The sequence below is a fragment of the Haliotis asinina genome, chromosome 6, assembly GCF_037392515.1.
Source record: "Haliotis asinina isolate JCU_RB_2024 chromosome 6, JCU_Hal_asi_v2, whole genome shotgun sequence".
NCBI lineage: Eukaryota > Metazoa > Mollusca > Gastropoda > Lepetellida > Haliotidae > Haliotis > Haliotis asinina.
Window position 1 is genome coordinate 61898756 of NC_090285.1, and position 23404 is coordinate 61922159.

General features: G+C 38.1%; 1 protein-coding gene across 7 annotated transcripts in view; it reads right to left on the reverse strand.

Moving 5' to 3' along the window:
• The window catches only part of LOC137286653 (dystrophin-like), a 386558-nt gene that overhangs the window by 341138 nt on the left and 22016 nt on the right, over positions 1-23404 (reverse strand). For 3 of the 7 annotated variants that reach the window (XM_067818620.1, XM_067818623.1, XM_067818619.1), the window contains exon 1: positions 18118-18315. The exons of 2 other annotated variants lie outside the window; for them this stretch is intronic. In XM_067818620.1, the coding sequence (XP_067674721.1) occupies positions 18118-18256 (139 nt within the window). In that variant the 5' untranslated portion in view covers positions 18257-18315. Of the gene's footprint in view, positions 1-34; positions 597-18117; positions 18316-23404 lie in introns of those variants that run through there. 2 more of the 7 variants (XM_067818625.1, XM_067818624.1) reach the window with 2 other exon arrangements.

The window sequence follows — 23404 nt, forward strand, 5'->3', positions numbered from 1 at the left end:
ATACGAAATTAACACAACTGCCTTCAACACTTACCCTTTCCTTTCTGAAATTTAAGCGTAGTTTTATCCATTTTTTTTCTCCCAAGTATTCCAGTGAAACATGAATTTCTCCTCAAGGCATGACACAGGTATGCTCCACTCACTTCCTGCTGAATGTGGAAAACTGTCGGACAGACTCTTTGCCAAACACAAAGCAATCAAATAGTAATCCTGTAGTTGACAGGGGTGTATTACAGCTCAACGGTTTGTGTATCCATTCCTTCCGGATGACCAAAAACGTGGACTCAGCCCCCGCGAAAAAGGAGCCAAACAGTAGTACGCTAACACCAGTCCAGTTCTCACAACAATACAATGACAACACTATAACAATGCTGTGCGAGTAGGCCCACAACTGGGACAACAGACTACGTCCTACAACGGTGATGTTGCAGTGAGGGTGTAGGTCAAGGTGGTCAGTAGCGAGGGTGTACGGTGAGGTTATTGTCCACCCCTGTCCACTGCAGAGTCCAGCGTAGTGTGGGCCGTCACACTATCGGACAGACCAGTAGCCTTGTTTGCAGTTGACAAACCATTCAGCCACTGGAGAGGTCGCTTGTGGGGGCCATCTCAAAAGCAATTGACACCACACAGCCACACTTCCGATTCCAATTGAACATAATTAAATGAGGTAACGAGACATAGAGCTTACTGAAGTAGGGTTCCCCCGGAAATTGAACATTTTCTGCAACCTTGCCATAACCCTGTGTTGACCAAAGTAATTGGTTACATATAATGACACAACAGGCAATTGACAATCTGCTGCTGTGTAATTTCATTATTTCCACAAAGGCAGTCTTGATCATGGTGTGATCGATTTCACTGTGGTGGTCACAACAAAGCAGTGACACCTCCACTGATGCTGCTGCTGTTGCTGCTGTAGACTTTTCAGACATAATCTATTAACTGGCAAACTACATAATAAACACACAGTTTGGACACCATTGACAAACTTTACTGACCAAATAACAGGTACTTGGGAATAATTACAGACCATATGTAAAAAAACTTGTCAATATTTAAATATTTAATTTCAAAATGAATAGTATTCAAAACGAATGCACAAAATTACGAAACACTGTATGCACATATGCATGCATATCTATCAGTTTGGGAAGAAATGTTCTTTTGCTCATTATTAGGACATTGCAGATGTTTTATTTTTAAAATTCACAGGTATTTTCATATTAATAATGCAAAGAATGTAAACAAAACATCTGAGACTATATTCATCCTGCTGAAGTAGAAGATACCTTTGTAAAGCTGTAGCTTTAGTATAAATCTCAATATGAACAAGAATATTTAAACGAAATTGAATTTAGGATTTTTTTTAAGAGACTTAAGGCCAGCAACAACCTATCTGTATAACACACAGACAAGTTTCTAGACATTCCCTGGGAATATACTTTAATGTTTTGCATATCAGCGCTTAAGGCAGCGTCTCAAGGGGTTATCCTGTCACACACCGCTGCACATGTCAAGCCCTCCCGGTGATTTACCTACTGTACACATTACAACAAAAAGACAAATATTTCTGAAAGAATTACACGCCAAATTAGACAATCAAAACAGCAATGCCAATAACCTGTCTAAACTGCTGATTTTTACAAACATACAATAAAAGGTAGGTACTTGAAGAAGTACTGATGTGCACAGGTAAGGTTCTAGTCATCTAGTGGGATGTTTTATTTATGGGTTACCACAACAAACTGTGATTGTTGAGGAAAACTACATGAATTAAGTGGTTTTGGTCTGGAGAATTTGTTTAAACTGATTTCAGACTTTGTATAACAAGCTTTTAATTTTGACATTTTGTAGACCTACTTTTTTTCTTGGTCCTTTTTTTCGAGATCCTCTACTTGCACCATTACAGTCATTTAACTGACAATTTATACATACATTCATGCATATTTTAAACAAGTGGTTCCAATACATTTTTAAACTTAAAATTTCTGAATGCATGAAACAGGCAGTATGAATTTTAATGTTTGACCAACTATAATACAAGGTTTAAATTACCTACTGCTCATCATGTAATCATGGTTCTTCAAATGGCTGATCTTTAGCAGGTACTTTGGGCATTTAGATTGACATCAGCTGAGTGTCATATCTGACAAACAAGTTGGACTCAATGAGTCATATCTAAACAGCCCACAGCTGTTAATGACTTGATCCTCAGGCCCAATCCTCAGTACAATCTGCCACAGTTGTAACATTGCTGGAGCAGTACTGTTGATAGTGTTACATTTGCTATATGAGACCTAAATGTGTTTATAGTATAAAATGATCTGAGTGCTGAGGGGGGCAGGTGAACACCTACACCATACTGTACACTTAGAAGAGTTGTAGGGTTACAGTTGTTTTGGGTACACAATGGCACAGTGGGCCCGAAGCCTATGAGATGACAATAGCTGCATGATTGTTTTAAAGTTGTATATCAACATACTGGAGCTGTAATCATGAAAACACTCAGACCAGGTTTTGTGGTTCATTCAAAACAGTGAGTGAGTGAATGAGTGAGTGGCTGAGTGGTTGAGTGAGTGTGAGTGAGTTCAGTTTTACGCCGCTTTTAGCAATATTCCAGCAATATCACAGCGGGGGACACCAGAAAATGGACTTCACACATTGTACCCATGTGGGGAATCGAACCCGGGTCTTCGGCATGACGAGCGAACGCTTTAACCACTAGGCTACCCCACCGCCCCTGAGTGGTTGAGTGTGTAAGTGAATGAGGGGTTCAGTGGCTGTGTGAGTGGTTGAGTGAGTGAATCAGTGAGCGGCTGAGTGCTTGAGTGGTTGAGTGTGTGAGTGAGGGGTTGAGTGGTTGAGTGGCTGTGTGAGTGAGTGAGCGAGTGAGTGAGTGAGATTCGAAAGACTGAAATACATGCATTCTGGGCATTCACTGTTGAAGAAGTAAGAAAGTTTAATTTACACATGGTGACACCAGAAGCGGACTTCACACATTGTAGGGAATCAAACCTAGATCATCAGTGTGACATGCAAAATCTCTAACCATTATGCTACCCCACCCCATTGAGTCAAAACAGACTGCAACAGCAGTTGTGCTACTTTTACGAAGGGGCAGGGCTTTGTATTGTTTTCATACTCAGAAATTCATGATAAAGGCTCTCAAGTGTCTGTTGATTACAGGTGCCAAGTTTCTTGTTTGAGTTCAGTCCTTACCTTCAAGTGTGATCTATGATAGGGGTAAAGTTGCTCTAACCAAGCTTTACAATAGTTTTATATCCGCTTTATAGGACAGGTGGCCTGCTCTATCTTCCTTTGGGGATTCACATGAGCAGGTCATGGGTGACCACTGGCCACAGGCGGGATCACAATATTGACACTGACCCCTGTAAACCAACAGTACAAGGCAAAGTCTCAAAGCCTCACATACAGCTCTACAGGCTTAGAGCGTCAGAACTGACATGATACGGGATATTTGTGTTACAATCAGACAATATGGGATAAGCAGTGATTGTGAGGGGATTAATCTTTCAACAGGCGAAGATTATATTGTTAGTGTGGAACAACAGGCATACATCAACAGCAGGATTAACTGTACCATAGTCAACACACTGACGGTACATGGAGGTTTGGCTGTTCTTCCCTCAACAAAATTACTACTGATTTAGATTCTGAATTAAGAAGTCATTTAACATCTGAAGCTGATTTTACTCCTAAATGATCATCAAAAATGAACCAAAGTAATGATATGTTCATGGTCAGCAATTATGCTCATATAAGGGGTTTCACTGCTTTGTAAAACATGGTGACAAACATGGCTGCCAGGATTTGAACAGATGTGACAAACAAGGTGTGGTTTTCATGCATATTCTAGTAATGTACTCATGGTGTGTATTTACATATAAAACTCTATTATTTTAGGAATAAAGCCATTATTGACCTAGTGTGTATGAATAACAGTATTTAATATTCTAAAACATTTTCACCATTCCAAGAATAACCTCTGTGTGAATGATGTTTCATTCAACATAATAAGAACAAGAATGAACATTACTAATAAATTTTTCCCAGAAATTGGGGAAATGTCACCTTATTCACTGACATTTCTTGTGACAAGTTGATATTTGAATTAGCCATTCACTGAGTGAGACCTATTCTAAAATGTAAATAACATTATGTGGTGTACACAGAATGGTAGAATTGGGAACCTGATACTGATGCCATTAGCAATTACTGTCTAGTAAATTCAATGATTATTTGACTTCTTAATACATTCACAGGCTGATGATTCAATTCAGTCTTTATTAGGTTAGTAAATTCAGTCATTGTCAGATGGCTGAACTAATAATATTTTCATTAATTGATCCACAGAGTTGGAAGTACAGATCAATATGTTCCTTCATTTTGGATGAGAAAAATCCTTAATAACGAGATCTGTCCTTATCTGAAAGCTACTGACATTTATAATGATACAGGATGATAATGAAATCCCTTCAATATTTTTCTCTGGAAGTATAAACTTGAAGTGCACCTGAGGAGCATGTTATTCTGTGTGCCAAGGTTCATGTTTGTTCTTACAAATAAATATGTTAATCAAAAATTTAATAAAAAACTGTGATGTGAATCCAGTGACAGTTTTCAGTACAATCATGTAACAATAAAACTCCTATTGTATTACAAAGCAATCAGGCATCAGTTGTGCTTTAGATTTGGGTGGATGAAGACAAAAGACAAAATGCTCGGTTCTCAAATGCCAGGGTAGCCTGTTGCTGCTGTAAAATCTTTAGAAGGACTGTTTACAGGACGCTTAAATCTAAAAACCACAAATGGCCAATAATACCCTGATGCGCCTTTGCAGTGATAAGGTTTGTGTGGGTTGAATCGAGAGAAGTTGGAGAACAAGAGATGTTTCTTGTGATTACAAGCATCTTGAGTCTGCAGTAACAAATATACACTTGTCCCATATATGCAGATGTGCAAACCAAGTTTTCAAGAAAGTGGAGCATTAGAAATACTAATTTCATTGCTGAAATGGAATGAATTCTTATACCGGTATAACTCTCGCTTGACAACAGTATGTGAATCTATACTGAAACATCGCATCATATACAGTAAAAGAACTTGTTATCCATGAAAAATCTTACTCTATTAGTCGCCATACTTCTGAAATGCCAATAAAACAGATCATCTCCATATAATTTTCACAATGAGCCTTCTGGTATTGGCAAACAAACCAGACAATGAAAAGTCTTTGTTACACCTGAGTTCACACCCACCCGCTCTGACCAGATCAGAGAGATTTATTTTGAGGGAAGTAGACCCAGCAACTATTGCACTTTTGATTTGCAATTGTACGCTTATAATTTTGTTTATTTGTTTTTTTTCACAATCAGCAGTGTATGTTATATGTCATGAATAAGTGCTAATTATGTTTTAATTGCATATGACCTTTAGGAAAAATTGCAGTTTTCAGGTTTGGGAAAGGGACAAAACTAATGCAACTATATCAGTGGCCAAAGTTGAGACGACAGAAGACAGAGGACAAAGACACACTTTAACCGAGTTACGACACAACTTTCCCAAATCCCAACCAAAATGACCGTTTAAACAAATCGGGATTTCACTCAGACATTGATCAACAGCTGACAACAATATCAGGACAAAGGCAGAACCAGTAAACTCTAAAACCACTAGGCAACACAACTGTTCAAGATCACTTCACAAATGACAATTAAACCATTAACAGCTTTAGATCAATGACTAAATACAGCCAAGCCAAGATGTTGTGATCAACAGCTTTTAGCCAGTCATCCCAAACAGATCCATCTACATCTGTAACTTCATCTACATCATGGCTGTTGTTTGAATACTTCTCTCTCAATCCTTGACCATCTGTAAGGTACAATTCACAAACAAAATCTCTTTCTTTTCGGTATCACCACGATCAGGGAATATGAGCGCAGCTATGTAAAGTGGACATCATTACCAGTTGGTACAGAGGCTGTAGTTGTTCAAGGGCAAGGAGATGTATCCACTGCCTGGTGTTAAGTACAGAGACAATGTCAGGTTCTAGAGGTATTCCCAGCCCACACTCCTTGTCTCACTGACTGATACATAGATACAACCTGGAAACTATACTTGTCAAAAACTGCAGCGGTCAGAAATACTCTATGAATAAGGGCAGGTGTGATGTTGACATCTTTGAATCAGGAACAACTTATTCTGTATGAGTGCCCGTCATTGAAAGTTTTCGATATTGTTATTTCCTATAGCACATAATTTGCTAACAACTTAAACCTTGTATAAATGTTGGTTCTGTTTCATTCAGTCCATCCCCAAAACAAACAAATGTTTTTCTACTGTTAAATGACACGTAAGTGGCAAAAATTACAAGTTACATACAATATTTAGATGCTAATAAAAGGTACCTTGTAATTTAAAAATTTCATCTTAAGGCCAGATCAATCATATTTCTTCTTTTACAGATTTTTGTCCTCTGAAAACCTAAAGGCAGATCTTCACATGTAGGAAACACAACTACCCTGACTCACAACTGCTCTACTGTAGCCATGTTCAATAAGAAGACCAAGGGTTCTTCGATGATCAGCTATCACTGACATGAAGAGATTTATGTGAAACACGGTTCCGATCAGTGGTTAAAAGACGTTACATACATCTCACTCAGAACTACCTTGTTGTAACCTTGTATAGTAAGAATAACAAAGGATGTTCCATCACTGACCATTATGTGCCCACTCTCTTATCACTTAATTACATCAACGATTTTCTTCAAAGGCCTTTCTCCCTGGCCCTATGATTAATGTTGCACTAAGTTTGAACTGTCTATAATAATAACCTTAATAATGTGTAGGAAGACTTAATACATGCGTGATACAACCAGCGTAAGATAAGAGCACAACTACACAATGATTGATGATTCCCAATTAAGATATCACAGACCAAAATCAAAGAATATTCATATTCTAATTACAGATGAGTCACTGGGCTAACATTGTGGACATATTGATCAGATTAATTGTGATAAAAAGGGTATAACTGTCAGAAATTAACATCCTTTCTGTATGTTATAAAGGTTTGTTTGTAGGTTAGCATGATATTCAGCAATGTTCCAACTAAATGAAAAATGTGTGGATCAGATAAACCAGTGCACGTGATTGATATTATGAATCACAATCCAGTTCATTAGTTTGGGGCCTTTTATGGTAAGACTGACCTTCTTCACACCCCTGTGACAAATCAAACTAAGTTTTCACTATGACACTTGCACCTTTAGCCTAGCTTCTACCATCCATATTTTGTACCATGCAAACAACATTCTTACCTGGAAAGTCTGAAAGCATTCAATTAAACATCTTTAAAAATCTTTTTGATTAAAAAACACAATTGGCTGTAAATGAAAAAAAACCAAAAAAACATTCTCACTCAATCAATGTAAAAAGAACACTGAGATCACATTACTCTCAATTTGGGCTTTATTCTTTTAATTCAAGATTTAATTATCAGTCTCTTATCTTTTTCCGGTTCCTTTTCCAATTCAAACTTCAAATTTCAATTAGACAAAAACTGTTAAAAAAAATGTGCATTGAGCCTTTGAGATGCCCCCGCACTTTATAGTTTCCAGATTTTTTTTTTTTTTATAAAAACTGTGAAGCGGGATTCTAAAGTGCTGCCCTACAGTGAGGCTGATAGCTCCACAAAGTGTAATTTTCCACCCAGTGATCCCCTATTGACCAGCTCCCAGTGGGACGCCTTCAACAGGGCCACTGTCAGGTTCAATAAGGTGGGCCTATACAGGCAGTTACTTCAAGGTAAACCTGAACAGGGGTCTCAGTTTGTACACAATGCAGCTGAAGGAGTTCGATTATCTCCTGGCTCTAAACTATATGCATCCTCCACAACACCATTCCTGTCATCAGAGCTACTGTCACCTTCTCTGTCACTTACACTTTGGAACATCACTTGTGTTTTTAACTGATAACTGATATAAAATTGAGTGAGTGTAGCTTTATGCCACTTTTAGCAATATTCTTGACCAGGGACACCAAAAATTCCCTTCACACATTACCCCCATGTCTGGAATTAAACCCAGCTCATCAGCGTGATGAGTGGACACTTTAACCACTAAGCTAACCCTACAGTTTAAAGGCTTTGGGTACCAGATATTCACAAATTACAAAGCATCAAGACTATTTCTTTTACTAACAGAAATTAAATTCTAACAGCTTTAAATTCTGCAATGAAAATAAAGTAGATTATCTTTCTTTGCTATTTATCACTTCTTGATAATTGTCCAGTAAAGTGGCTTTTTGAAAAAAAAAAAAACATGAATCCTTTGATGACACAGATACATTCAAAATCAAATTGCAGAATCTAACATTCAACTACCACTTAAAACCAGAATAGGTAGGTCAGGTGGAAAAGGCCGCAATCTCCACAAGGCAGAGGTGAAGACATGAGAAATATTTACCATATGACTATTCCAGTCGGTGAATCATTGCACTAACACCAATATACCAATTCTGCAGAGGAGGTGATAAACTAAAAATGTAAATAAAACAACCAACACTATGTTCTCTGAAATGATTTTGTAGAACGCTCATTAACACAGTTAATGAATATGAAAACCTATTTCGACACATCAAAAACCTTGAAGATTCTTCAGAATCTCACATACATATTACATCATATACTGCTCTCTTCAGTATCTAGATTACAATCAGAACACTGAGTGGGTGGTCGTACTGGCACAGCGATTTATCTCCAATGCCATGAAAATCCTCAAACCTCTAAATAAAATCAATACAAGATTCATTTTTTCAAACAATAACATTTAATTTGGGGGAAATGCGTCCACAAAGAATTAGAGTTAGATTGTCCCAGGGATGTGTAGTTTTAACAGCATGGACAGAGATGGCACAGGTCTCCTCAGTACAAAGCAGAAATGCCTCCATGAACCATGTTCCTGAAGCCAGCAGACTGTACAGGTCAGAAGTTGATAATGGTGTGGGTTACCATGCTTGGGTTTTATATCTTGTCCTATCTATGAAACTTGTGAACATACTGACAAGCAAAAGTAAGAACTATCTTACAATAACCTGCCATAAAAGGTGATTTATAATGCTTATCACAAGGGGCGACTAACCGGAATTGGGTGGTCAGGCTCGTTGACTTGGTTGCCACATCATTGGTTCCCAACTGTGCAGATAGATGCTCATGTCGTTGATCACTGGATTGTCTGGTCCAGACTCAATTATTCACAGACCATCGACACGCAGGTGGAATATTGCTGAGAGCGGCGTAAAACTCAACTCACTAACTCACTCTTAAAATAAATGCAAGTGAGTTTAGTTTTACATAGTTTTTTACCAGCGGTGGACGCCATAAATGGGCTTCACATATTTTACCCATATGGGTAATCAAACCTGGGACTTCGGTGTGATACACGAATGCTTCAACTACAAGGCCATCCCACTGCCCCTTTAAAGATATAAGCGAATCTGAACTGATTAGTTATTTCAAATTTTTAGTTTATCTAATCAACGGTCAGAAACCTCTTTGAAATAATGATCATAGACTATGGCTGTCACAAGCAGTTTTTTTTAAAAAATCATTTGAGTTGTAACAATATGTGAACAGGCCCTGATATATAGTCTGTCACCAGATCAACTTAAGAAGGAAACCAAAAGACAATCAGCAATGTTACAGCTATATCAGCCAGTGAAGACCCGGGGTAGAATAGGTTTTCATCAACCCCTGCTTGCCACAAAGGCTACTATGCTTGTAGTAGGAGCTGACGAACAGAGTCAGATGGTCAGGCTCGCTGATTTGGTTGACATATGTCATCAACACTCAACTGCGCAGATCTTGCTGTTGATCACTGGACTGTCTGGTCAAGACTAGATTATTGACAGACCACTGCCATGTAGGTAAAACAGTGCTGAGAGCGGCGTAAACTTAAACTCACTCACAGCTATATCACGACAGCTCTGTATCACAACTTTGAATGTGTGTCTCTATCATTCAAGGTAACTCATGAGAACTGACCTCAGTGTAGAACAGAATTAATATCATATATGATGACATCTTTATGAGTTTCAAGAACGGTTACACCCATAGAGAGCTCTGACCTCCACTTGTCGACCAGGAAAACACACCAACGTGTCTCGGCTGTATACATCTTGATGGCTTGCAGCATCTATTTAGTCATTCAGATATGCTTCAGTGGTAGATGTTTCAACTCTTAGTGAACAAATCATGTCAGTCAGCACTAACTGGGTGAGGATTGGTCTTCAGGAACCCTTGCTTGTTTGAGCTGACTGTGGTCAAGCTGGCTGACTTGGCTGATGCATGTCATTGTATCTCAATGTTCAGAGTTAATCACTGGATTGACAGGACCAGACTCAGTTATTTAGTCAAACCCGGACCAGACAATCCAGTGAATGGCATTATGAGTATCAAACTATGAAGTTGGATTACAACTACATGCATCAAGCAAGTCACTGTGATGTGTTAGAATATTGCTGACCAAAGTGAGTGAGTGAGGATAGATTTACATCGCCTTTAGCAACATCATGGTGGGAACACCAGAAATGAGATTTACACTTTGTACCCATGTGGGGAATTAAACCCAGCTCTTCAGCCTGGGTCTGTTTTTCAAATTAAACGAGTATATTTGCTACAATTAATGTTATATAAACATTCAGGGCCTAAGCATTTGTGTAGGTCACTAGTGAGAAAGTAAGTCGGTCATGTTACCAGAAACACAGGTATTGTTTGGCAGGCCTTATCTCAGTGGGCAGCATATCTGCCAAACAGGTTCCACAACTTGTTGGTCAGACAAGGTGACCAGTTTAACATTCCTGTCTAATAGCATGTAGCTGAATTTCATCATTAGTTATCATTGCAGGATTAACCAAAAAACAAGAACATAGACTGCTTACTGGTGGACAAATGTTAACATATATTTCTGCCATATTTAGGTCCTTGACCACAGATAAAAATATTCATGTCTGGATAGTACATTCATTATTACACAAAATGTTTGTTGGTTTGTTGCATTAATGAATGTGTCAGTTGTCATTAGATTGATTATTTGAACAGATTTCTGAACACTGATCTGTTTTCATACTTGTAACTCTTCAATCTGGAGTTCATCATGCTCAACCTATCACAGGTCAGAGTTGTTTTAACCATGCAGTCTATATGTCGTTTACCATGACACCAGCCTGCACCAGACAAACTAGTGACTGATGTCATGATTACTCTGAGACATGGATGTCAGTGTACATTGAAACATGTATTTCACTTATACCTCCATTCTTCCAGATATCACCAACTGACATATCTATATCCCATAAAAACAATTCTTGTGTTAGGGCAGTCAAGCAGCTAAAGCATTCTGTAATAATGTATACAGTCATGTTTGAACCCTGAAGTAGATACATTGCTAGGTCCAACTGTGGTATCCCACATACTGATAGAATATTGCTAAAATCAACAGAAAACTACACTCAATCAATTTGGGAATATTCACAGCTGTTCCTGTTGCATACGTTAAACAACCTGTTCCATCTGTAAATTGATTTATTACACAATACCAGGGAGACAAATACCATAACCTGGTATTCAGGATAAACACTACCCAGTTGATTTACCATTCTTCATCCGGCGTCCCGTTCATTTCTGGTTTTGTCAGTAAAGGATAACATAACATAAGACTGCTTTCTCTCCAAACACTGATATTCTGAGTGTCTGATTCTGCTCCAAGAGAATCTTACCCACTAAACAATAAACATGAAGAATAACAATCACATCACTCCTGCAAATATTTATCGTACCCACTTCTGATGGCTTGTAAAAGGAAATACCAATAAAACCAGTCTTCAGAATATTTCTTCTGCAAAACTGTATTAAAAGATGCTGGTCATAAATTCCAGCCAAGAATTTTATGTCACCAAAAGGAGAGAACATGAAAGTGTAATGACTTCAGTTTAATGTCATCACAAAGTGAAAACATTAACCTGCAATAACAACAGTCTCTGTGAATATCAATATACAAAGTAAGTTGTGAGGGAAGTATCATCAATCACCACAAAAGTGGTCATAGACTAATCCATAGTCTCTGAATATATAATTTTGATAGTAACAAACTAACCCATATAAACTGAAAAGGAGCCCAAGTGAGATCAGATATCCTGAGGAAATCTAGACTTGTTTCATTTAAGGCTATAGTGCTGCAGAGTCTCTTGGCTTGGCAGTAGAGAAAATAATGTGGTTCAGGGACTGTGAGGCCAACTTCAATGGTCAGACCTGCTCTAGTGGTGCAATTATTTCAGGTATTATGAAAGAGTGGACACAGCGTCAACACAGTGTGTGATAAGAGAAAGCTAACTGCTTTAAACATATTGGCTAAGGTATTAAATGTACATATTCTTGCTGTCATGCAAATCTTCAAAAACATTCATTTGATCATACACTGTCAATAGATTCTGCAGATCTGCTTAACAGACATAACAGAGAAAGAGAATCACTTCAATAAACAATCTTTCATCATGATCAAGAACTTGCTAGATGCTGTGAACACGAACAGGTCTTACCAATATTTACAGATGTCCAGAAACAATCTCAAAGATATGCTATAATATTTGTAATATTAGATCAATTCTGCATACTACCATAGTCTCCTTACTCTTCATATTGTTTCTGTGTCGTTACACTACACATCATGTTTTCCAAAGTGAAATTGTTACAATGTACCTCATTTATATGTGGAATCTTTCTATGTATTTCAACATCTTTTAATATGTTTGTATATGTAGCTCAATGACCATTGCCACTACTTCTTAACAGAATGCTATGCACTATATTTCTTTATTTATGACATACCTGAATTTGAACATTTGATGTGTTTGTGCCAAGGTGTGCTGGCACATTAGTCTCTGTGACGTAACTTAAAACTTTAGCATGGTCCTTCTTCAACATTTCGGAAGTGCACTCCAGTGGTCACTGCATAATTGGATGATATTACTGCTGAGTGAGTGAGTGAGAGTTGTATAACACCTCTTTGAAGTATATTCCAGCTATATCAAGTGCTGTCAGTTTAATGCTGGACGTGAGGTTGAAGAGATTCTGGTCTTACATGTTTCAGTGCTTTGGTGAAACATTAGGCCCATAGTGGTGGCAAGCCTAGAGACTGTATCTAGGAAAACAAGGATTACAACTGATAGTCACTGGTTTGTGCTTAACCCTAATGACGTAATTCTCTACAGCAGCTACGTGCTACTTCTTTGAGAGATGTGACAAGATTCATGGATCATCTTGCTGAAATCCCCAACACAATTTCAGTTCCTGTCCTCTCTGAGGTTTGCCTAAAGGTTTGCTTGATGAACTGATGAAGCAGAATAACATTACGTAATGATAAGCATGTTCATCCTTTAGATAAACATCAATTTCCAACACCTGAGCTCTCTGTGATTATTCCTAAATTAACAAACTGGCTGATGACAATCAGAGCCAAAAAATACTTTGGAAGCAATATGAAACAATTTTTTCTCTTTAGATATGTTTTGATATAACTCTGATAGACCTACAGTAATCTGAATCTGCTATGAATGAACATGGACATTACAGCTCTGAAATCCCTATTTCATGATCTATCTCCAAACTAATACAATAACCCTTGCCTTTGTTGAAATAGAGAAGCAATGACAATCTTCGCTTCAAGATCTCTTCTAAAAACAGGACTGTCAACTGCATCAAAGCCCACGAAACTAAAGATTTTCAAAGGTGACCTCATTTATCACTGAAATAACCACCCTAGAATTAAAGGATTGACCACAATGATTGCCCTTCTTAGGGACTGTGTCTGGTCCTCTTTCACAAACCCTGATAACAGTGGCTGGGAAACCCCCATCCGCCAGACCCAAAGAGTATAGGGTCAAGGGTCAGATAGCAGTACCTGGCTCTCCTTACACCAAGGTGTGCTCAGACCTTACATGTTTTTCATTAGGGGCGGGGCAGGGCTGGGTGCTGGGCAGAGTCAATCGGACAAAAGGAAAAGGTACGCTTATCTGTCAGGATATCTCATGATGATGTTTGCTGAGACTTGGATGCTTAGTAAAGACTTTATGTCAACTCTTGTTGACAAATAAAATGTAATGATGATGGCAATTCTTGTTTTCCTGTCTGGCATGCATGGAATGTTGACTTTTTTTCTGGGTATTTCTGACCTGTGAAGCTCCAGGGTCGAATAAGCCTTCAGCAACCCATGCTTGCCCTAAAAGGCGACTATGCTTGTCATAAGACATGACTAACGCGATCGGGTGGTCAGACTCACTGACTTGGTTGACACATGTCATTGATTCCCAATTGCGAAAATCAATGCTCATGCTGTTGATCACTGGATTTTCTGGTCCAGATTCAATTATTTACAGACTGTTGACATACAGCTGGAATATTGCTGAGTGTGGCGTAAAGCTCGACTCACTCACTCTTAAAATAAACGAGAGTGAGTTTAGTTTTATAGTAAATATAATACCATGAAACTAACCAACAACCTTGAAATAGAAACAGTGCTACAAAATGAAACAAGTCAAGGTGAAAAAAAATGACAAGAATTTGATAAGTTTGCACACATAAATCCCCCACAGGACTACTAATGGAAATGAGCTGGGTCATCAATAAAGAAAATTACAAAAAATTCACCTCCCAAAAAGTGTGTGTCTGTTAAAGAAGTGACTTGTTTGATAGCAGTGTTAGTAGCTATAACAAAACATCACTCATATTAAAAATAATTCAGCTGCATATCCATAGAACTCTCCCTGTTGTTCATCACAGCAACTTATAAATGCCACTCAAAGATACATGAAAGTTAAAGTTAAGATGAAGATCCAGTGATTGACATTATGAGCAAAGCTCAGCATTACTGGGTTACAATGACACAACATCAACGACATCATCAACGCTATCAACAGAGTAAGACACAATGATGCCCCAGAGAATATCCAGAATGACTACTGAAATCTGAAAAGTAGCTTGCAGTCACTTTGAAATAATTAAGGTGTTGCATTCACATGCATACCACTCAAAACAAGGAGGGGACATTCCATTCTGTGAGCATCCCAGTAGCCGATGCCGATGCGTATGAGAAAAAAGTAATATACACATGTATATCCATGATGATTTCCAAAGCAATGGAATAAATTGTCACATTTTCCCTTCATTTCTCTTCATCATCTGTTTACTCCTTGACTTCACCATATGCATTTCATTTTATCAATCTTGTAAATCCAATATCCACTACTTTATTTTAATAGTATATTTTAACTGGCAGCAATAGCAAATGCCTTTCTAGTTTCCCATTATGATCCAACAGAATTTCACTAAGCCCAAACTATGAGCAAAATATTCACGTAGATCTTCAGTTCCAGAGCTTCTCAGACCTCTTTTCTACCATGTATAAAATTTTAAAAAATACACCTCAAAATATTTTAATTTCAGTGATTGAAACTGGCCTGCCAAGACAACCCTGTGGTGGTTGTTTAGCAAGAGAATAATGAAGCATGACACCCAAGGCTAATCAGACCAAATGAGGGTGAGATGCGGAGGAGAGGCTAGCAAGGTTCATTTTCCCAGAGATGATTTATCACAGGCAGAAAGAAACACTTTTCAAAAATGTTATTGCATGCAGTCAAAGGTATTAGGGCCCAGAACAGAGAACGAGGCAGTTTGGATGATAGGAAGGCCATTACTTTCTTCCTTATAGTTGGCAGGTTCTCAGAGGCAGCCATGAGGCAAAGTTATCTGTGAGAATGCAATCAACATTCCTTTGCTCAAGCATTACAGCTTGTCAGGATCTCCAGTCTTAACTGGTGTTTACACTGTGAAGTAAAGCTTAGTAGAGTACAAATCATATACACACCTGCTGATGTCCTGTGTAGTATAGGCTGTACCAGCAAAGCCTGGAGCATATCATACAGAATACATATGCTTGCTGATATCCCATGCAGTCAATGCTGTATGACAATATACTATATCATAAACCTATCTCGTATAAGCAAACAGTGAGTGAGTTTAATTTTACGCCGCACTCAGTGATACTTCAGCTGTATGGCAGCGAACTGTAAATAATGGAGTCTGGACCAGGCAATCAGTGATCAACAGCATGAATATCGATCTGAGCAATTGGGAACCGATGACATGTGTCAACCAAATCAGCGAGATTGACTCTCCAGTCCCGTTAGTCGCCTCTTACGTTTTGTTTCCCAAATGGGCATTCTCTACAAAGACCATTGCTGAAATATTGCCTAAAGTTGAGTAAAAACCAATACTCACTCACCTTCTGCAATATAGTCTGTCCGACCATGTTATAAACCAAGAAGATTGAGCCAGTTCTATTCCAGAATTTTGCCTTTAGAGAAATGTATCGCATAATGTAATATAAGATATCATAGACTAAATGTTTCACAAACACTGGAAACAGGAATCTTTGACAGAAACAGGCAACTACATATGCATATTCAAAAGTAGCCCTGTGTGATGGCAGTGGTTTTTCAATAATAAGAACAAAAATGAATTTTTCCTACTCAAAAATTAAAATCCCTATGTTTTTATTGGCCAAAAATATAAACATACAAGAAAAAACGTTTCTGATTGTTTTTTTGCCCAATATACACTCAGGAAATTGACAGATGTAAAATACTTTGACTATTTGGAAGGAATACTACTTTGACCAGTGATTTTTTTCTATTTTTTTCCCTCTCTTGCCTTTTGGTCTTCTGAGGATTAAAATCCATAAAACAAGAAATAAAATTTGTGTGGCCTTACATGAAGCACAAATGGGTCTTGTTATGTATTGTGACACTGGTTGTATGACTGGTCCCAGTATATGAGGTAGTTGGATCATATATTCATCTGGTTGACATCAGCCACATTGATCTAATGGTCAGGAACCAACCTATTCCGTTTGGCATCCTCTGGGTGAAACGAATCAAGAGAATCTGATCCAAGAGGTGTCATCTTTTAACTACAATCTCACAATGACAACTTTCTGTGTAAGAAAACAAACTTCACCTTGGTTTTTGCCCTGGCTAAAGTCACCAGTATAAAAAAATGAATCTTCCCTTGATGCTGTCATCCATGAAACACTATCTCACTGCACTAGACGTAAACATGCAAGATTTTAAAATAGCTTTTATTGCTTAAATTTAATGTTTTTCCTGGTTTCTAAAAAGAACCTCATCCCCATTGGTAGCCATAGCAACCATATCTTTCCTATCTTTCTATCTGTCTGATAGATATTATGTTCAAACCCATGCCTATGCTATCCAACTGAAAGCCCATGCAAGTCTACAATATGTTACGATTCTAGATTACCAGAGACTCTGGGCTCCTTTCAATACATTTTAAGATTATGATTTAGGTACCATTTTTTAGGCACAAGTCAGTGAAATATACCTGAAATAATCATTCAAAATTAGTGATGACACCAGGTGTTCACAAGAAGACACCGGTGTGTGTTTGTTCGTGTTGCCTGGCACCATGTACTTGGCACCATACAGAAATGCTGGGACATACAACGATGGCAGCAAGTAAACACATGTTTATCATTTCTATTTCCATATGTAGAAGACTTGACTTATATTCTATGACTCCAAACAGATACATGTTCTGAAACAATGACTAATTCACAAGGGAATGTTCTAAATGTTATCTCCTCAAGCATGCTGAAACCTTTCAAGATGATTTGATGACAGTCACATTATGAGGAATACTTCAAATCTAACCACATGGTGTTGATGGCCAAGTATACAGCTTACAGATGTTACCGAAATAACCTATAGCCTCAAAGTGACAACACCAAAATATCTAAAGGGGAATTTCCCAAAGTCCAGAGTAACGATGGCAATGGTCTTGTGTTACACCAAAGTTATATGTTTGAATAGTTTACTTCTTAAACAACAATAATTAACAAAATGTTAGAAAGGGAAAAATAACAGTCATCCCTGAAATGAAGATGTACCATGACAACACGATATGTCAGTGTCACGCTCACAATCATCACATATTCATCCCATCATCTTCCAACGATCTCACCTTCCTCAACAAACTCTATCTCCTCAAAGTCGGCCATGGGTAATGGCGACCCTTCCCTCCATGGTTTCAACGATTCCTCCCCATCCTCCTGTTTATCCAGCGGAAGATCACCTCCATCTGGGCCCTCTTCCGTATCCATATCCGAAGGTTACACCAATTTCCAAAGAATTTTTATGTGAATCCCAAAACTTACGGCCACCCTGTTCAGATCTGGGCCAACATGGCACAGCAAGCACCTTGTTCGTCAGGTGCCAAAAAGTACAATCCGAGGGAGAACTCTGTGATCTATGATAACAAGCCCTAGAGCACACAGCTGAGTGGAACACTGTCTAAGACACCGGGTTCACACATGGATCTGATTCAATGCTCTGAGGCACATCAGGCTACTCCTATGGTGCACGGTCTTGGTGTATAAGAGTGTTGGTGTTTGAGCTGTTGCTGCCTCCTTCCTGTCATTCTAACAAGGTGTACTATCAGTGGAGGAGGATGAGAGGGGTATCTTGCTTGCTGCTGCAACCGGAGACTACCAACAACATCTGCTAGGGAGATACAGGGAGATGCTCTGAACTCTCCTGAAGCGGAGGAGGAAAGTTAACCCTGATTGAGGATTGATGAATGGGAGAGAGGGACACACGGTGCAATTGGTCAGGTGGGACAAAAACAATACCAATTGGTACTTTTCATATAAAGAGTAATACCTCTAAGCGAAAAACAAAATATATTTAATAATATAATGAAACTTTATTCTAAAGAACCATTTTTTCTACCATATTTCTTTGATGTTACAACCAACATATAACAGTGTGTGTCTCAGACCCTAGAGAATGAATAGAAACTGAATCCAATTCAAGTCTAAAATGATTTGGCAAGTTTAGACTGCATGAGGTCAAAGCCAATAATCAGTGTTCTGTACTCTGCTTGAATTTTGCTTTTTGAAGATAAATACCTCTTTAAGAGAGATAACTTATTTTGGGAACCAACCATTGCAGTCAGACAGATATGATGTATTTAAGCAAAACAGCTTAAAGGTTAGTTCCACATCTAAGTGAGTGAGTGAGTGTTTTAAGCCACACTCAGCAATATTCCAGCCATATGGCAGCGGTCTGTATATAATCGCGTCTGGACCAGACAATCCAGTGACCAACAACATGAGCATCGATCTGTGACTGGGGAACCAATGACATGTGTCAACCAAGTCAGAGAGCCTGACTTTATCTTATCTCCCAAATGAAAACCTGTATGAGAGGTTTAGACGTTACATAACTATATCAGGTCTTTGAAAGGCATTTAGAGTGATACTCATAATTAAAAGAGTTTCTATGGATGTCAAGTTCTATATTGTGAGGAATACAGTTCATCCTTACTCCACTAGGTATGAGGCAGATGGCCTATATATATATGAATATGTAAGAACAACAAATAAGCTTTACGACAACAGTCATGTTACGTTTGTTGTTCTTTCATGTACATATATTGGTATATGCTCTCTGCTTCATACCATTCTTTTACTTGATGAAGGAGTAAGGATATACTCTGATATTGACATCCATAAATTCTAAAAGCTCTCTTATTTATAAAACTCAATGTGTTTTTGTTTTTGTTACATCTATGAATAAACTAAGTGGATTGGGTGGTCACACTTGGTGTCTTTCAAATGTGTCACAACATGACAGCTGAGGCTGATGCTCATTGTATCAATCACTATTCTTCTGTCCAGACTATCATAAAGAGGCCAAGATCTCAGAGAAGGAATAATGCAGTGTGTGGCTTTCAACAACAAATTTGACCAAATAACAGCCTCATCAATAACCCGTTCATTATCATACAAGGCATAGTATCAACTACATCTTAAACTGATAAGTAGTTGTTCTTCCACTTCAACATCTTCCAGATTCACCATGGTTTTACATTTACCAACTAAAAGAAGAAACCCCTTGTGTGAGTTTTTCTGACAGGTACACTATAACCATGTACACTTTAAGATGTCAAAATTCAGATCAAATAAAGCGTTTGTGTCAGATAGGATATACTGAAGCATGTGAAAGATTTAGGAAGAGCGAGTGAAGTAGTTCATTTTTGAAACACATCAACAGTATTTCAACCATATCATGAGTTAAGTTATATTACAACTAAATGTTGACATTGAACAGTGAAAATGACTAGAATATCACAGAAACAGAATTTTATACCTAGCATTTATCATAAAATTTTGATTTCTATAGAGAACAATACAAGAAGCACAACAGGCTGCAAATCTCCAGCCACTGAAGGTAGACAAGCAAAACTTGAGGCCATGAGAACTTTGCAACCGTCTTGGAAACTAGTAGTAGTTACACCATCCCTTCAGCCAATGGTGACTGTGCTCAAAGTTAGTGATAATTAAAATCACAAATATATTATTATTAAGAAGCTGGGAGGCTTAAATTTTCTTTGAATGTCTTGGGACTTACATATCGAATCGGAAAACATTGGAAGATGATTATGATGATAAACACAGCTTCTGAAGCCTCTCATTATGAACCAAGCTGAGAAACCTCCATATGTTGGATCTGTATTCACCACATGCTGTCTGCAACACTCACAAATTAGCACCATAATAAACCATTCCAGCACTGTACAAGGTCCCAGTATAAGCAGGAGCATGGTAGGTGAGAGTAAGTGAGGGGATGTTGTCCTCCCTCCAGCAGCTAATGTGCATCAATATTCCACCATACATCTGCCAGGAACCAGACCTGACCTAGGTGCCTGGTGGGTGAATCTGCTGCTGGAGACAAATGGTTAGTCCTCATAATTTTGATAGCAACAAATTAACACATTTGAACTGATAAAGAGCCCCAGTCAGATGGGACCTAGGCTTGCTTCATCAAGGCTTAAAATGAGTGAGTTTGGTTTAATTCTAACAAGACACCAGAAATGGGCTTCACACATTGTACCCATGTGAGGAATGGAACTTCTTGATATGGTACCAAGAAGTAATTGGCTTCAGTTAGTTTCAACACTCAACTCAAAAGAAGAACTGTTGAAGTGTTCTGTTGTTTTATGATAGGCAGAGAAAACACACTTTAAACATAATTTATGAGAAAAAAAATATAAAAAATAATATTAAAGTAAGAGCCAAGGTTTTCTGGAAATGGACAAAGTAGGGAAATCACAGCACAGCTCATATGTAACGCAAGTTTCATTTCTGTTCAGAGACCAGGTAGTATACAAACTTCGTTCACATGTTGATTACTGCAGAATGGCTACTAAGTAATTACATTCCCCTCTTGCGATTCCATGAGAATATATGTAACATACAGAAGACTGTGTTAGTAGGACTGTGTGCAATAACTACATACATATCTGTATACAAGTTATTCCAAGGAAGGTTTTTCAGCAGGTAGATGTATACAGTTGATACAGTGCATTTATTTACGTAATTAGAACAGCCAAGACCTGCCACTGGGGAAGAGTAGACAATGTATAGATGCTGCTAGCTGCTGAAGCCTACACCGCTGTGTGTGTGTGTGTGTGTGTGTGTGTGTGTGTAATGTGTACATATAATGTGTACCTCTACAGCAATAAATTCTATACACAGAGCGCATGCTCAAAACACATACAAACAGACCTTTAGCCCTATTCTGTCATACAGACCCTGAAGCAAATATATCCAAGAAAGCCCATGGAAATCTAGAAAATTGGCCAAGTCTAGATTTCCTTAAGAAAGTCTCATGGCTCCTTTTATTATATTTTATTTGTTACTATGAGTTTTTTCTGTAAAATATGTTCATTTCTGAGACGAGTTGTTACCCTCTATATTACCTCTGAGCTGCCTGATAGGCACTAGAAGGTTATAGTCACATGACCTGTACCACCAGGTATCCATTTTCTGCTGGCTGAACAAACTCACTTGCCTTAGATAAAAGCATATGTACCACTTGTGCTTCATTGTGGGTCAGGACTTTAGTCTTAGAAACTCTCAGGAGTCTAGCTGCCAAACGAGGATACCCATCAAAGAACTGTCTGTGCCCAACATTGCTAAATTTCAACTGATTTAACATGTTATGTTTACTAAATAACATTGTGTAATCATTCAACTGATTTGTCCCAGGCTTCAGACTGCATCTGATGTCCATTGATGAAACATGGCACCTAAAACTTGAGTAGATGCAGCTAGGAACATTCTGGATAAGCAATTTTCACTTCCTCAGAAGAGTTTGGTTTTTGGATCGACCCCGGATGTTACATGTTTTCCATATCTCAAGTCAATTATCACCTTTGGTCCACATCACATAAATCACTGCTGTCTATGTGGAAGGTGGAAATGATAGCACCCCCATAGGGCCCCCTGTACCTTCTTACAAAATCAAGCAAAACCTTCGAGTTTCTGACTGTGTAATCAAACTGCATTTTTTGTGTTATCCTTTATTTCTTTTGTTGATTGATCCTCCATACAAATTTAACAATACTACTAAAAAATTACTTTAATGTTGTTGTTTTTTTTTACTGAAGGGCAAAGTTTAGATTAAACTTTCCAAATATGCTTAAACTTATAGAACAAGAACATTTTTCTTCAAAGAAAACTGTACACATGAAAACAAAAATACATCACTCAAATCCTTCACTAAATCACCAAGTAAAAAGTTCATGGGAGGAGATTGAAACATTTCCACTGTGAGGGAGGTTTTATGTCAGTTTAAACGTTACTAAAGCAATTACAGCAATATCTCGGCAAGGGACGTCAAGATTGGACTTCATGAATAGTAAGCCATTTGGGAAATCAAAACTTGGTCTTTGCAGTGACAAGCACATTTTAATCACTGGTCTCACCGCCAGATCCACAATACAGTGACAGTAAACCTGACCATACTGGCATCAAAACTTGATGTATCGATAAAGTGGTCTTTCTGGTCGACCCGCGACCCACGTGTCAAGTCTGTATTCTATACAACGGAGGAAATGGAGTGACTTGACTTGTGGTATAAAGAATTATGCTTGCCCTTTTGAATTTCTGCTTTTCTTGGGACTTCAGAAATAGTGACCCTAAATGTTCAGCATTTTAGTTGTTTATCTGTTGTTCCAATGTAAGGACTCATCAGACGGAAGAACAATGTCTAAATGACAATGACAATAGCAGTGAAAGGATACATTGGTGCACCACTGCTACAGATGAAATATAACGAAGTGCAAGTATCATAATTCATATGTATGATATCAGGTAGTTCATCAAGGAATATTTGCATCAATTTCCACATAATATGCCATACATCTAATTCTATACACTGAAATTTGTTCAGTGTCACAACAG